General features: G+C 43.8%; 2 protein-coding genes across 3 annotated transcripts in view; both read left to right on the plus strand.

Annotated features, from left to right (window-relative positions):
- The window catches only part of cdh13 (cadherin 13, H-cadherin (heart)), a 456795-nt gene that overhangs the window by 92235 nt on the left and 349068 nt on the right, over positions 1-15492 (plus strand). For both annotated transcript variants that reach the window (XM_064335504.1, XM_064335505.1), the window contains exon 2: positions 12379-12496. In XM_064335504.1, the coding sequence (XP_064191574.1) occupies positions 12379-12496 (118 nt within the window). The remainder of the gene's footprint in view (positions 1-12378; positions 12497-15492) is intronic.
- The window catches only part of zgc:173742 (DNA topoisomerase 1), a 566006-nt gene that overhangs the window by 74773 nt on the left and 475741 nt on the right, over positions 1-15492 (plus strand). The window lies entirely within an intron of this gene.

Genomic DNA, 15492 nt, shown 5'->3' on the forward strand with positions numbered 1-15492 from the left:
AAAGGGATTGGACCGGTAGGATTTAATGAGGGAGACGATGCCGGGTCGATACACAGCCCCCAGGACGAGCTCGCTCCCCTTCGCCAGATCCCTCACTGCGCCGCTATGATCTGTCAGAGCTCACGCGGAGTAAGCCATTACAGCTGCGTAATGACTCCACTGTGCAAATTAATGACTTAATACCGCAAACCGGTCTTCGCCGAACAACTCCTGATAAAACAATTATGATTTACATGCCTTTTTGTGGGAAGAACAAAGCTCGGGTCCCCTCAGGGGGGGTGGGGGGCGGGCGCTGGGGAGAGATAATATGTGGCTGTCAAGATGAAGGAACAGCAGGAGGGCTCCCCAAAATTGGGCTGGCTTGTCGTACGTTGCACGATGCATTTAATGCTGTTGCAGGCGCGCACATAGTCACAGGTTTTTACCTGTATGTTAGCCAGCTGCTCCAGACTACAGTTGCCGCACCTGTGCCCATTAGATTAAATGTGTTTTCGCATTGGAAGCTGGAGGAGGATGAGGCTTGTCTCAGAAGAGCCCGGCGTACCTGAGTGGTGTCACCGTTCTCCTTGGTTCTCTGCCTGCGCAGTAGATGATGTTAACAGGCAACATTTAGAGTTGAATTAACACTGTTAGAGTTGAATTAACACTGGACATTTTACTGCACGCTATTCAGATGCAGTGGGAACACCTGTTGGGAGGAGGTGGTTTTCTGGGGGGGAGCTCTCCTCTCTAGTCATTGTAACTGAGTTTATTACCAATGTGGCTGGTCTCAGTGCCTTCAGGTGCAGTTGAGAACAGCGCCGGCACATGGACGGTCATAACGGACCCGTACCTGCTCACTATTGCCCCGAGGCTGCTCAGGAGCATCCTTATGATGGCCCTGGACTGTATCCCATCAGATATCTGAATAGACTGTTTATTCACAGTTTTCAAAAGTAACATTTTTCATAACATTTCAAGCACCATTTTACAGGAGCTCACATTTTAAGGGCCAGGGGAATAAGTCATACTGTTTTCCTGAATTGGCTCAATTTAAGTAATTTCAGGTTTTTATTCAGAATGTGTATTATAAAGCAACCTGTTTGTAAATGGCGCTATACGAAAGTAAAGAATGGGAGATGGATTGATTATTAGATTGATTATGCGTGTGGCCACAGTAAAGAGAAACAGCCCATTGCAGAGGCTGAAAGGAGTGAATTCAGCTGAAAACACTCACAGATTGTCTATATAATAAAACAGATGGTCTGATCTGCGTTCTTAGCACCTGAGAAAGGCAAGTCCCAACAAAACACTGGGGTAGCCCAGGGTAAAAAAGAAGATACAAAAAGGATGATATATCTGTGTGCTGTCTTTTTTTGACTCATCTTTGAAGTGTGCGGTAAAATGCCATTTTTATTTTTGAATTGTTGAAGCTAAGAGGGTTCTGATTTGCTGGTTCGTTACGATGGGGCCTGGTTGAGGACAGAAGATCCACAGCAACCACAGTGATGACGCATACAGCACCAAGCCTCCCGTTACCAACAGGAAGTACCTCTAGTAAGGATGGAAAGAAGGCCGGAGCTGACGATCTGGTTGGTTTATATCACCTCTATGGTGTTTACCAGCTGCGATTGCCCCCTATACGCCCCTAAGGGGCGACATAGCTCAGGAGGTAAGACCGATTGTCTGGCAGTCGGAGGGTTGCCGGTTCAAACCCCGCCCTGGGCATGTCGAAGTGTCCTTGAGCAAGACACCTAACCCCTAACCCCTAACTGCTCTGGCGAATGAGAAGCGTCAATTGTAAAGCGCTTTGGATAAAAGCGCTATATAAATGCAGTCCATTTACCATTTACGTGCTGCTGCACCCCTTTCTCCTTCACCGGGTGCAGCTGCTGCTCTGACCGCCCCCCACAGGAGATCCGCAGACACCACACCTGGGTCAAATACGCATTTGCTTTGGATTCAAATACTTTTCTGTGCTCTGTTGATCTTGCCTGGTGTAATTGAGCCTGCCAATATGACCAGAAGGTGGGGTTTGCACTTTTTGAGAGTATTCCATTGGTTCCAGTACACCAGACAAGATCAGTAAAGTGTGGAAAAGTATTTAAATCCAAAACAAATATGTATTTGACCCAGGTCCGGCAGACACGCAACCGGCAGCGCCTTCCTCCCGGTGAATCGGTCTGCGTTCGTTTTCCACACAAAAGTACAGTCTTCAGGGAGCACCTGTGCACAGTTCTGTGCAGGATGAGCAAACACATAATTACCAGCAGCAATGGCAGAGGCTGTACGTAAACTGACACATTTATAAAGAAAAATCAAACGCAATCCTAGGCAAGCAAAACAGGACCAAAGGTGAATTGCCAGTAGCATACCTACAATAAGTAAGCGCATGTAGAAATGCCTGCGCACACACACACGCCCACACACAAATATATATGTTTGCGTTTATATATTTATATGTTTTTTCCCTCAATGGTTGTTATTTGCTGCCATCTCAGACAAAAGGCGAACCGACTGTCGACTTTCCCGTTTGTGAGATTGGTTAACCGCGTTGCCATGGCCACGACCTTTTTCGTTCTTAGTTATGGTGGGGCTGCCCATTCATATGTACTGCGTCTCTCACAGCGTGTCTGGCGGTTGCCCCCCCCCCGCGCAGCGCGGAGACACATTTGAGAACACGGGGGAGCGCACACAGCAAACGCGCTAACCCAAAAAAACGCGAAACTCGCCATCGATTCACGCCGAGGTGTAAAACTGCCTCTGTGTCTCCGGCTTCTTTCTTTGGTGGTGGTGCTCTGTTCTATCCTAGCAGTGTGGGTGGGGGGTTCTGTTTGTCTTGGTCCTCTCGTGGTCACCAGAGTCCTCCATGGAAGAGGAGGTGAGAGTATGGAAAAAGCTGTGTCTTTCTCTCTCTCTCGCAGAGCGAGCGTCTTCTCTCTTTTACTACTCCTTTCCTTTTTTGCCCTCCTTGCTTCATTTTTTCCCTTGCTTTTCCTCTGCTGTCTACCACTCTTCCCCTCTCTCACCTGTCTCTCTAAAACCACAGGTGGTGGACTATAAATGCACATCTGCAGGTAGTCTCTTAAAGGAGCATTCAGTTTTTTTCAAGCTTCACATTGCATTTATGAAACTGTGCTTCAGTCCACAAATGACTCAGGGTGCAAAGTGAGGCGAAAGAGTATTTACCAAAATATGCTTTGGAGCAAGCTTACTTGACTCCACTTTAAAGTGTGAATCCTTAATTTCTTGATAGCTTTTCACATTGACACTTTCGTACCAATGTCTATTCAGTATTTGCATTTGGTAATTTCGGCTCTATACACTACATGGCCAAAAGTATGTGGGCACCTGACGTCCGACATTGCTCCAACATCATCCAAAATTATGGGCATTAATATGGAGTTGGTCCAGCCTTTGCTGCTATAACAACATCCACTCTTCTGGGAGGGCTTTATACTAGATGTTGGAGAATTGCTACAGGGATTTGCTTCCATTTAACAAGAAGAGCATTAGTGAGGTTGGGCGATTGGGCCTGGCTCGCAGTTGGCTTTCCAATTGATCCCTATAGTGTTCAATGGGGTTGAGGTCAGGGCTCTGTGCAGGCCAGTCAAGTCTTCCACACCATTCTCCACAAAACCATTTCTGTATGGACCTGACTTGTATGCCTGGGGGCATTTTCATGCTGAATCAGGAAAGGACCTTCTCCAGTCTGTTGGGAAAGCACAGAATCATCTAGAATGTTATTGTATGCTGTAGTGTTAACATTTGTCTTCACTGGAACTAAGGGGCCTAGCCCAAACCATGAAAAATATGAAAGATATCGCTAAATGCACGAAAACTGAAACTAAACTCACATTTTAGAATTTGTCTGCAATTTCTTGTTAATTTACTCTAATTGAGTGACATCTGGTACAGTCTAAAAGTTCTGTTTGCCATCATGTGCTGTAAGCTGCAGGTCCATGTCCTGAGGGAAGTTTTCTTTGTTTGTTATAATTGACATAATTGTCCCTTCCAACATGCAAATTGATAGCGGATAAAAAAAGAAATGCTTTTAGATCATAGTGAAAATGTACATTTGAGCAGCAGAATGTGGTGATTCTAGTTTCAGGAAGTTGCTTTCTTTTCAGTTTCGATAGATTGGTAGGAAGAGACACACAGTTTTTCAGTAGTTGCATGCCTTTGAAGAGATTACATTTTTGAAATGAAAGCAGATAATTTTTAATCATTTTCAGCAAGTTAACTCGGGAAAATTGGTTTGCTCAAATTTAATACGAATAAGGAAATCCAAGTCACAATTTCATTTGTTCCTTCATCAAGATATATTGCATTAAAATAGATAATTTAATTTTAACCAACTTTGGTTAAGCAGTTTGAGTTTTGATTTGATTTTCTTTTTTGGGTAACAGAATACATGCATCATCCGATGCAATTTCCGCCCAGAGGATAGCCCATAAAAGCATTAGCAACACTTATTTCCAGTGTGGTCCTCAGTCTCAAGACAAAAAACATCAAATGACAATAAAAACAAATCTAGATTTCATCATTTCAGAACTTCCAATAAAAAAGACCGTCCCCGGAAAATAAACCGATGCAATCTTGAGAGAGCTGTTTTTCTGAGAGCGCAGTAACTTTCAGTGGGTTTTTCAGGTTGAACTCTCCTCTCTGGCCTTGACACTCACAGCCAGAGGAGCGCACTGCGCTGCCGAGTTAGCGAGCTAGCCGTCGGGCTGAAAAGGCCTGTCTCTCTCTCTCCGATCCCTCGGGTGCGCGCGAGTAGACGCGTGGGAGTGGAAGAGGCTCCTCGCGCTCCCTTTGTTCTCGCTTTCTGCCTCCCCCTTTTCCGCCCCCTCTCCCTCATCTCTCATCCGTCTCCCTGAAGACACGGGAGGTGTGGAATGGATGAACATCTGCATGTATTGACTTTTTCGATGTCTCCGACGGCTCCTGGAGGTTTGCTTTAGGAAAGAGGTGGATAATGAACAAAGATCCATTTAGCAGGTTTCTGCCGTTTAATGAAAAAGCATACGGCTTGCTTCTGGGAAGACGCAAGGTACACGGGTAATGTCTCATCAGAGGAAAATGAGTTTTAAAGGACTTTCAAAGTATTTCAATTAAGCCTACTTATTGACAAAGGCTCTTCTTACACTCAGGATGTATAAACAGATCCATTTTGTTTTGCTTGGTTTTTATCTCTGCCGTGATTGATTTGCATGGAACAGATCCATACGCAGATTGCTGTAATGTGAGTTTCAATACTGTGTAGAGTGACATGGCAGGCTTTTGTCTAGTAGAGATTGCTAGCTTGTCAAGCAAAGCCATTATTTAGTGAAATTATGCTTCAGTGAAGCCTTCTGTTTTGTTTTCTAAATTTTGTGTCTGCTATGAGGTAAGAAGAAAGGGAGCTAAAGATGTTGCTTGAGTCAGGGAGGTTATTACATTTGGGTTACAGTGATGTGTGTGTGTGTACGTGCATGTGTGCATGTGTGCCTGTGTGTGTGTGTGTGCGTGCACGTGCATGCATGCGTGTCTGTATGTGTGTGTGTGTGTGTGTGTGAGAAAGAGATACAGTACAGTCTGACTGCCTTTTAAAGGACATGTGCAGATTGGATCACCTGTAGATTTGGCCCAGGAAATGCTTAATAACATTGTGGCTCTGCAGGGCAGAAATTATGTGCGAAATCAAGACCCAACTGCCCACAAATTTCATTAAGGATATCTGTGACATGAATCAGAGGGGGTTAGTGAATCTGGCTGGGAAAGGAAGAAAGGAAGGAGAATGAAAGGAAGATGGTGAAGGAAACAATGCCTGTATTGTTGGAAAGCAGTAAGCAAGAAGTGCATGTCAAGGAAAATCTGTTTGAAATGTAACAAAATTGAATATTTTAATGTGTTAATTCAATACCAGCCAATAGAGCACAAAAGGGCTCTAAATCAGTGAAGATAATACAATACACAAATAAGCGGTACCACAAATGAAAATGCCTGATACAACATGTTTGTCAGTCGGTATTGTGGATCCGCAGCTTTGAGACACACCAAACAGCCTGTATAAGCACTTAAATTATTAGTTAATTTGCTGTCTGGGTACATTGTGTTGCAGCAGATAAGTAAGTAGTTATTAGTTAGTAGTTAAGTAGTTCAATTACTCGCACACTATGGTAGATCCCAGTTCCTTTCTCATGTAAGTAAGTACAGTGTTTCGAGCGCTTGCTGGCTCTTTATCAAGTATAGGGAATCGAGGCTTGATTTCCTTTTGTATACCCGAGTCAGAGAGGGCTCAAAACATTTCACTTTGTATTACGGAATAAATATTTTATAAAAGCATTCAAGATATTTTTAAATGACCTTTATGATCTTTTTTTGACACCTGGAAATGAAATGTGATGAATATCAAAATATAACTAATTAAAAAAACGTATTGAAATAAAAGTGACACTTACAAACTTAAAATAAATAGTCTGACTGTCACAAGTTTGTACTGCTTCTAAGCCACAAAATATTCAGTGCACAACTCACTGAAACGCACTCACTTTTAAGTAGTTTTTCACTGAGAATGTTTATGTGACATTGCTTTTTACACAGTAGTAGTAGTACTCTCTTAGTACTACTACTAATACTAACACCAGAGCAAGTCGTACGCATAGGCAACTATTAGTTCTTTAACTCTCCACCCTAGTCTTATCTAATGGATAATTCAGCACAAGCATCTAAAGTTTACCCCACATCAAAAAATAAACTAATACAATTACAAAAAAGCATTTTAAAGATAATATGTAACTGGTCCTTGATCTTTCCTTATTCGTATAGAATGCCTGTAAACAAAGAAAACACATTATTAGAGAGACATGATTAGATAAATATTCCATTACCAGTCATCAAACTCTTCATTCAGAATGACTTGCAGCTCTCCATTTGTATAGAGGCCTTTATCTCTCCGCCCTCTTGTGAGTATTAACAGTGCTGCTTGAACACCTGCTTACAATAGTCAAATATTCAGGCTTTCATTTCATGCTAATACACACAAGACCAGAGCAGAAATTGATCTTATACCAGCACAACTGCTTAACAACTGCAGTACCATGCCTTTCAGGAACACGCATTTAATCTCCTAGAGATATAAACACATATATTTTGATGACCTATCTTTGTTGTCCTCTTTTGCCAAAAGTAAAGCAGCAAGCATGACCTTCAGGTTTCTTTGTGCCACTATTGACTACTTACTCTCGGTAGTGCTGTTTAGTGCGCTAGACATGTTCTTTTAAGAAACTGCGCTCACTTATAAGTTTTCCTTCATCACGCTCTTGAAACATGCCCACGCACCTGAAGGAAAACATATATTAGCTTTTTTTTTTGATGGCCTTTCATGCATTAAAATTGTTAAAGATCACGCCACAAGAAATATAAACGGAGCTCAACACAGATCATAGGTGGTCCCTCAGAGGTGGTCCAATGTACACACAGTATGCGTTCGTACTGAGCTATGGTTATGTGTTAACCTGACCTGTTGATCTCACTGGATATGTGGAAGTACTGCTGATCGCCAGTCCTTGGCATACATGCGATACATCCAAATCCCAGAATCCTGTAATTACATACAAGAGATCTCAACTGATACAAGAAACACAAGTGAGACTTTATGTATCGATAAAACTTCTTCTTCTTCTGTTAGGGGTTGCCACAGCGGATAACCCGTTTCCATCTCTTCCTGTCATCTGCATCTTCCTCTGTCGCACCAACCACCTGCATGTCCTCCCTCACCATGTCCATAAACCTCCTCTTTGGCCTTCCTCTTTTCCTCCTGCCTGGCAGCTCCATCTCCAGCATCCTTCTCCCAGTATACCCAGCATCTCTCCTCCGCACATGTCCAAACCATCTCAATCTCGCCTCTCTCACTTTGTCTCCAAACCGTCTAACCTGAGTTCACTACCCTCTTTCACTCTTGCCGGTACCCTTCTGTCGCAAATCACTCCTGACACTCTTCTCCACCCGCTCCACCCTGCCTGCACTCTCTTCTTCACCTCTCTTCCGCACTCCCCAATAAAACAATACATTTAAAGCAAAGGCCAGGTACAATAAAAAAACAGACAAATATACGTTTAGAACTTGTAAACTGAGTCAGATTATGCAAAAACTAGGTCCATAAAGATTTTGAAGCAAAATGAATACTAAAATACTGTGTATGTGTCACCTTTGAAAAATGACTTGAATCCAGGCACAGTTGGTACTGTCCTAATATGCTCAGACAAAACTTCCCATAGTTCGGGGCCTGCACTGAAAAGCCAGGACTTTGTTTTTAGATGAGCTTTGGGGACACTTACAACTACAGACATTGAACTGAGGATTTGAGCTGGCTGCTGGAGAAATATATGGGGTCAGCACCTCGGAAATATATTCAGGGGCTGCGCCGTTTAATGGTTTATAAGTCATTAGGAGAATCTTAAAATGGCCTCTGGGTACCACTGTTAGCTGGTTAAGAGGCACAGAGACTGGAGTAAATATGGGCTCTTCTGCTCACTTTAAAAGTTTGGCAGCTGTGTTATGAATGAGTAAAAGGCGGGACAGTTTATACATGAGAAAAGGGTACTACCAGACCTGGCTCAAATACGTATTTGCTTTGGATTCAAATACTTTTCTACGCTTTACTGATCTTGTCTGGCGTATCGGAACCAATGAACTATTCTCAAAAAGTGCAAACCCTGCCTTTTGGTCATATTTGCCAGCTCAATTACACCAGGCAAGATCAACAGAGCACAGAAAAGTATTTGAATCCAAAACAAATACGTAATTTGACCCAGGTCTGGGTACTACCGTAGTCCGGCCTTCATCTGGTGGACCAGATGAAGCAGAAATGAAGGCTTTGCTCATGAATAAGAAAAGGGTTACAGTCTGTTTAACGAATGGAGGCGGCGGTCTGTTTGACATCCGGTTTGCGGACGGCGAGACAGCCGCCCCCCCCGCTTTCTGCTCCTGGTTAAACCGCGGCCTCCCTGACCGCCCCCCCCCTAGAAGCGGGAGCAAGCGCGTGTTAAACTGCCGCGGAGCGTCGCGAGCTGCTATGAGCGTACGAGCGGGTTTAGCATTCAGGGTGAATCCAGGCATCCAGCCGTAATGCAAAAAAAAAACGTTCTGCAAATTGAACGCAGCTCGGGCCTTTGACGCCGGCGTTTAAAGTGGAAAGATAGGCTGTGTACATCGCACGCTTCGCAGGGGTGCAGGGAGGTGGGGTTGACAATTCAACCTTTTTATTTCCGCTATTACCGCGCGCTGTGCCATCACTCATTATAGTGGCTGTGCAATATTATGGCTTTCATCTGCTGTCACTAACGTAAGAGGTAGGTATTAGGAGCTGGAAATTACTCATCCGGCATTTTTCACGTGCTTATGATCCAAGCTTGCATTCGCTCAAAGGCATTTTACAGAATAAGGGGGCCCCGAGTGAAGTCGTGGCGGGTGTGTCGTACAGTGACAAAGCCTGGTTTACGTTTGTCAAAATATAAATGTTTCACATTTCATAGATTTCACTCTCGCAATAGCAAATAAGAACGAGACGGCAGCGAGTATACGCAAAAATAAAACCAAATTGCAAATACGTTTTACGGTTGTTATGAGCACTCAAGGTTTTACATCCAGACACTTATCCAAGAGCCAGACTTCTCCAGGGCGTTCATCTATAATCTTTAAAATTTGCGGTTTCGTATGGGTGCCGGTATCTTGGCAATACCGTTTTGTATGACTGTAGTGGAGTCGAACACAACCTGCACATTTAAAATATGTAATGAATGGATGAGCACTATGGTCTCAGATTGAATCTGGACCGTGCCAGTGCCAGCTGTGCCCTTTAGCTTCACAGGGCGATGCTCAATTGCATCACGCAGCATACGGGAGGGTCTAGCCAGTTGAAAAGTCTTCCTCCGACTCCAGTGTGTGTGAGCTTGTCTGTGGGCTGCAACGTGAAACAAGCACGGAACTGTCCAGACCCACGGCGCAACTCACTTCCGCAGACACATTTCAGCTGGAACCACCTGCGCATGCGTCCTACTAAATGAAGCACCACCTGCGCATGCGTCCCACAAAACGTCCCTCAAAGGTCATCCGTGAGTGAGTGAGTGAGTGACCACAATTTGCCATGCATAGCCCACGGCGGACGTTCCTGTGTACCGTGGGAAAAAGTGGGCTTCCAACATCAGGTCAGAGCAGATATCTACACTCTCCCAAATTGGCAGACATTTCATTGTCATGCATGAACGTGGCAGTAGATGCAAACAGCATAAATAAATAAATATGCAATGGTTTCCCAGCATAGCAGGTGAAATACAAGTATCTGTGCAATATTGTATTCAGCACAATGGACAGCGCTCTGGAAAACAAAGACGGGGATTCCAGGCACACCACCCACTACACCGCTATCGGGCTTCCCACAGCCAGTGGCCTCTCTCCTCCATGTATCAAAAGAGCCCACACACGCAATAACAGCTTCAGTAACTGCCGCCAGTCTTCACAGATAATGCGAGGTGTTCCTCCTGCATTCATTAGGATGCTCTCCTCCCAACAATTTGCTGTTTCGCTTGGGAATATATTTTAATTAACACCGACTTTAATTTGCATAAAGCAGGGGCTCATATTTTACTGACATTGTTCTACTGCCAGGTGTATAGTAATATTACAGTAACTTATACTAAGTGGTCTATTCCGAGCTTCACTTTGTATCTCTGTGTTTAATTTTTAAATTTACCACTTCTTCTGTTACTTACTTAACGACCATGTCCACTACTGCTGGGTAATGGTTCGTTAGGAGTTTCCCTTGTCTCTTTAATAAGCTGTCTTGAATTGTGCAGTAGTTATAGCTGAAACACAGTGGTTCTGCTTTTGGCTGTAGGCGTAAATATCACATGGAGCACTTGCTAAAAAATGTAGTGTGTTAACAGAATATTTACTGACTAGCATTACCTCGCTTGGTAGTGCACAACTGCTGTGACTGCACAACCGTGGGAGCAAAGTTTGTCATGGAAACAATAAAAGCTAGTTAGCTAACCTAGTGCAGCAACTGAATCTGCTAGCTTGCAAGCTATTGAATTGCACTTAGCTGAGCCTGCTCTACTTCAATTATGGACAGCTGCAAGGTGCGACCTCTTTCTTGATATGAGAGAGAGAGAAAGAGAGACAGAGATTGAAGGAATGGGTAGAGAGAGGAAGGAGGGGAATAAAGACAGCGAGACAGGGGAAAAAGGAAATTGAGAAAAAAAAACGTGAGCGCAAACTGAGAATGGAAGAGGGGTTGAGAAGGAGACAGACAAAATTAGATTTTTTGAAATTGACAGGCAGTTTAATTGGTCAAATCTATAACCGCAAAAGCAAAAAAAAAAAAGAAAAAAGAAAAACCCTACAAAAGGATACTTCTCAATGATGATAGCAGATCATTTACAAAAGGGATGTATCAGTCTGGAGAAAGAGAGGGGGTGATCCAGCTGCCAGCCTGGCATTGCGAGATGCCTCGGAGATAGAGATTGCCGCGCGAGGGCGTGTCCGTTTTGTTCTCTGCTTCCTCTTTCCCTGAACTCGCGTCCCAGCCTTCCCACCGCTTCCGGCTGTAATGACCGCCAGGCCCCCCGAATCCCACAGCTTTTCAAAGTTTAAGGAGCACCTTTATTTCCACGAGGGTCCCCCTGCCCCGTGCTCCGGCTGCCTGACAACCGCAAATTGGAATAATGGATCCTTTGTACTTTCTGCCGGAACACAATGTTTGGCCTTTTAAAAAGCCCCATCGACTCGTTTAAAGGAAGCCGGGGAACAGTGAAGTGGATTTTTCCGTTTTGCATTTACAGGGCTTTATTTCGGTGACCTTCTGCAAGGGCTCCTCTACCTCCCTGAGAGCGTTAAGGTAGCGCTGTACGGGCCCAAACTGTCTTACTTTACTCCCTCCTCCGTAGGCGTGCATTAATAAAACCTCAGAGTAGCAGTGCTGACCTGGGATCAGCTTTCTCCTGCCCATGTCCCATCCTGAGTCTTTATGAGATAAAAGACACAACTGATTCTAGATCAGCTCACCTGCTCTGAGACACTGAAGATAAGCCCGTAAAGTTCTTTTCACAGTAAAAGTGCAAGTCATTCTCAAAACGGCAGCATTTTATAGCAGGCCTGCTCGACACTGGAACTGGAGTTGTGGAGCTGAACAGGAACTCTAGGACACTTCTCTTTACTGCCTCAGATTCTTACAGCAGGGGAGAAGGGCGGCGTCGCATCCATCAAACCAAACAGCCGTAAAGCTATAAGATGGTCTAAACATAAGCAGTAGGTTTTTGTCGAGGCTCAAGCCAGTCATTTTGCAGACACAGGGAAGTTTGTGTGGGACCACGTGATGGAAGGCGCAGAGCTTTAACTCCTCGTTGTTCTGTTCAGGTGGCCTGCACAGGAGCCCAGAAAAAAGCGGAGGCAAACTGCGTACCTGGTTTCCAGGTGAAGGAGTACCAGGTGGAGTACAACGGGGGGTTCCAGAAGGAGGTGCCGCTCCTGCAAGGTGAGTGCAGTGCAGGGCCGTCACGGGCGGGGCAAAGCCGTTGATGGAGACCATTGGGTTGAATGAAGGCGTTTTTTCAGTCTATGAATGTTTGGATGCCTTTGGATGCATGGAGTCCATTGGCTTTCAGTATACTAATGTGGCGATTCACTATTATTAATAATAAATCATACATATTTGAAATATACATTTTTCTAGTTTTATTTACTCACCAGTAAATAAAAAAAAGAATATACACATGTACATCTGCTCATTAACTCAAATGCCTGCTCCTCCAAACAGCAAATCATATGGCTATAAACCAGAAATCCAGATTTATCAGACCAGGTCATGTTATTACAATCTTCAACCATCCACTGCAGCATCATCTTTTGTTCTTAGCTGACAGGAGTGGAACCCAGCGTGGGGTTCTGCTTCAAGCTTCCATGCGTTGTGCTTTCAGAGATGCTCATCTACACACCACTGTTTGAAGGGCTGTTATTTGAGCATTTTGTGGCTGTTCCGTTAGCTTGAAGGTGTTTTTTCCCATAGAACTGCCGCTCACTGGATGTTCATCACGCCATTCTATATAAACTAGAGACTGGACTCCGGGAAAATCCCGGGAGGGCAGTTGATGCTGGAGCCACCACGCTTGGCAGAAATACATGTACCACAGTCAGTCACTTTGATCACGCATCTTGGCCATTCTAATGTTTCAATGTTCGGTCGAATGACCACTGAACCCCACGTTCCTCTGGGTTTAGGTGGTGCTGCGAGAGTACGGGGTGCTGGGGTCACTATCGCGAGCCATTCGGTCCCTGTGCAGTCGGCGTGAGAGCTGTGTTTGCAGTCATGGCATTAAGTTAAGCTTGCTGAACGTGGGTGTCAGACTCTGCAGAGGGTACACCTGGCCTCCCCTCCTGGTCTCCTGTTCTTGGTGTTAATGGACAGGGTTTCGAGGCACAGCTGAGGTCTGGAGGGTGTGCGGTTTGGGGACGCAGGGGTGGCGTCTCTGATGTTTGCGGATGATGTCTTCCCTTTGGCCTCACGGTACCGTGACATTCGATGCTCATTAGAACGGTTTGCAGCTGAGTGCGATGCGGATGGGACGAGGATCGGCATCTTCAAGTCTGTGGCCATAGTCTCTCTCAGAAAAAAGATACCTTGTCTCCGTAAAGTGTTGGCGGAACAACTGCCCCAGGTGAAGTAGTTAAAGTATCACGTATACACAAGTGAGGGCAAAGGGGATCGGGGATCATAATATGTGCTGTTATTTTTACGTGGTAAAACCAAAGTGTATGAAAATACCCTTAAATATGAACCTAGCTTGTACACTTTAACCACACATGAATTGTTAGATTACAAATAAAAAAATGATGAAATAAAGAGCCAAATCAAGAGGAAATAGGTCTGTCCCAAACATTATGGAGCTCACTCTATATACAGTATTGTATATTATACTTGACATGTTCGGGTCAGGTTGGTAACAGGTGTTTCCAGTCCTATATCAGAGTAAAGAATGTTCATTATCACAATATAATAAATATATAATAAATTAATATAAATAAAGAGCTGAGTGTCCTGTGCCTGTAGAATCTGTGCTGTTATACATGGAACTGTCAAAACACGCTCGTCAAAGGCTGCATTAGGATGCGGTACGAAGCCGGGAGAAGCAGCTGGGAGACGAAGTTGCTGAATTAGCAAGATATAGATTTTAAAACGCAGATGCTATCGGTCTACTTCAATTATCTCCCGTAACTATTTATACTTTCTGTCGGTTCGACAGCCTGCACTTTCTCGCGCATACTGGTGGGAAAGATTTGTTCTTGAATGCATGCTCTGTATCTTGCAGTGCAGACTTTGGTTTCAGTTTTCTGCGGTAGGAAGACAAAATAACACCATTATAATAAAGATTATTATTTGATAGTGAAGAGATGGAAATCGTGTCCATTATTTTCCCAACGCTAGGTTATAAGAACTTAAAAATAAGTTCACTTATGCTGGATCAGGACTTGCCATTACTGTGAAATTGCACAACAATAAATCTGTTGTGCTTTGTCCATAATTTTAGGAATTATGCATATGTAATTGTTAGATGTGATCTCATTGTATGGTTGGAGAGGTTGAACACTAGATACTGAAGGTCAAATGTCTTTATGCAGAGATTGCTCTTAAGTCAGTGCTAACCAACCCTGTTCCTGGAGATTTGCCATCCTGTAGATTATCATTCCAGCCCTAACAAAGCACACCTCATTCACAGCTAGAGGTCTTTGTTGAGCTGCTAATTAGTGGAGTCAGGTGTGCCAAGGGGTTGAAAGGAAAACCTACAGGATGGTAGATCTCCAGAAACAAGGGTTGCTTACCACTGTCATAACTGGTATTATATTTGAATATGTGCTGTCCTTTCTTTTGTTAGAACAGAGCTGTTGAACTGGTGGCCCCAGGGCCAGATTTGGCCTGCCATAGGTGCACCCTTTAATCTGGGCCCTTCAATCCTTGAGAAGTGCTATTTAGATTAATCAAAAAACATTGTGACAGGTCTGTATCTCCACAGCGTCAGCGTACCTTAAAATAGTTTTGGAATCATAAGATATTGCTAAGCATTAAGAATGTGCATATCCAATTTGCTTTATAAACTTATGATACATTTTATTCATTTATTCATTCATGCATTATTTCGTGCACAGCATTTGGAGAATGCTTAGTCTGTATGGACCATTTATTTAAAAAAAAAAAAAAATTCTCCCTAAAGAAGTACTTCAAGAACCCAGCTTTAGAAATTGCTAGTGAGCCTGTGATTGTATACCTCGAATCCTATATTTGGATAATAATGTATGTGATATTTATGGATAATGGGGCAAATTTGGTCTGGGTTTCCACAGCTAGAACACGGTTATTGTTAGCGGTAGCAGTGCTGTGGTGAATTAATTACTCGCCTCTACGAAATTCCTTCCATTCGGTGTGATTTATATGTATGAAGGAAAGCAAGATGTCTGAAATCAAATGAAGTTTGCGCT

This window comes from Anguilla rostrata, chromosome 5, assembly GCF_018555375.3.
Source record: "Anguilla rostrata isolate EN2019 chromosome 5, ASM1855537v3, whole genome shotgun sequence".
NCBI classification, from domain to species: domain Eukaryota; kingdom Metazoa; phylum Chordata; class Actinopteri; order Anguilliformes; family Anguillidae; genus Anguilla; species Anguilla rostrata.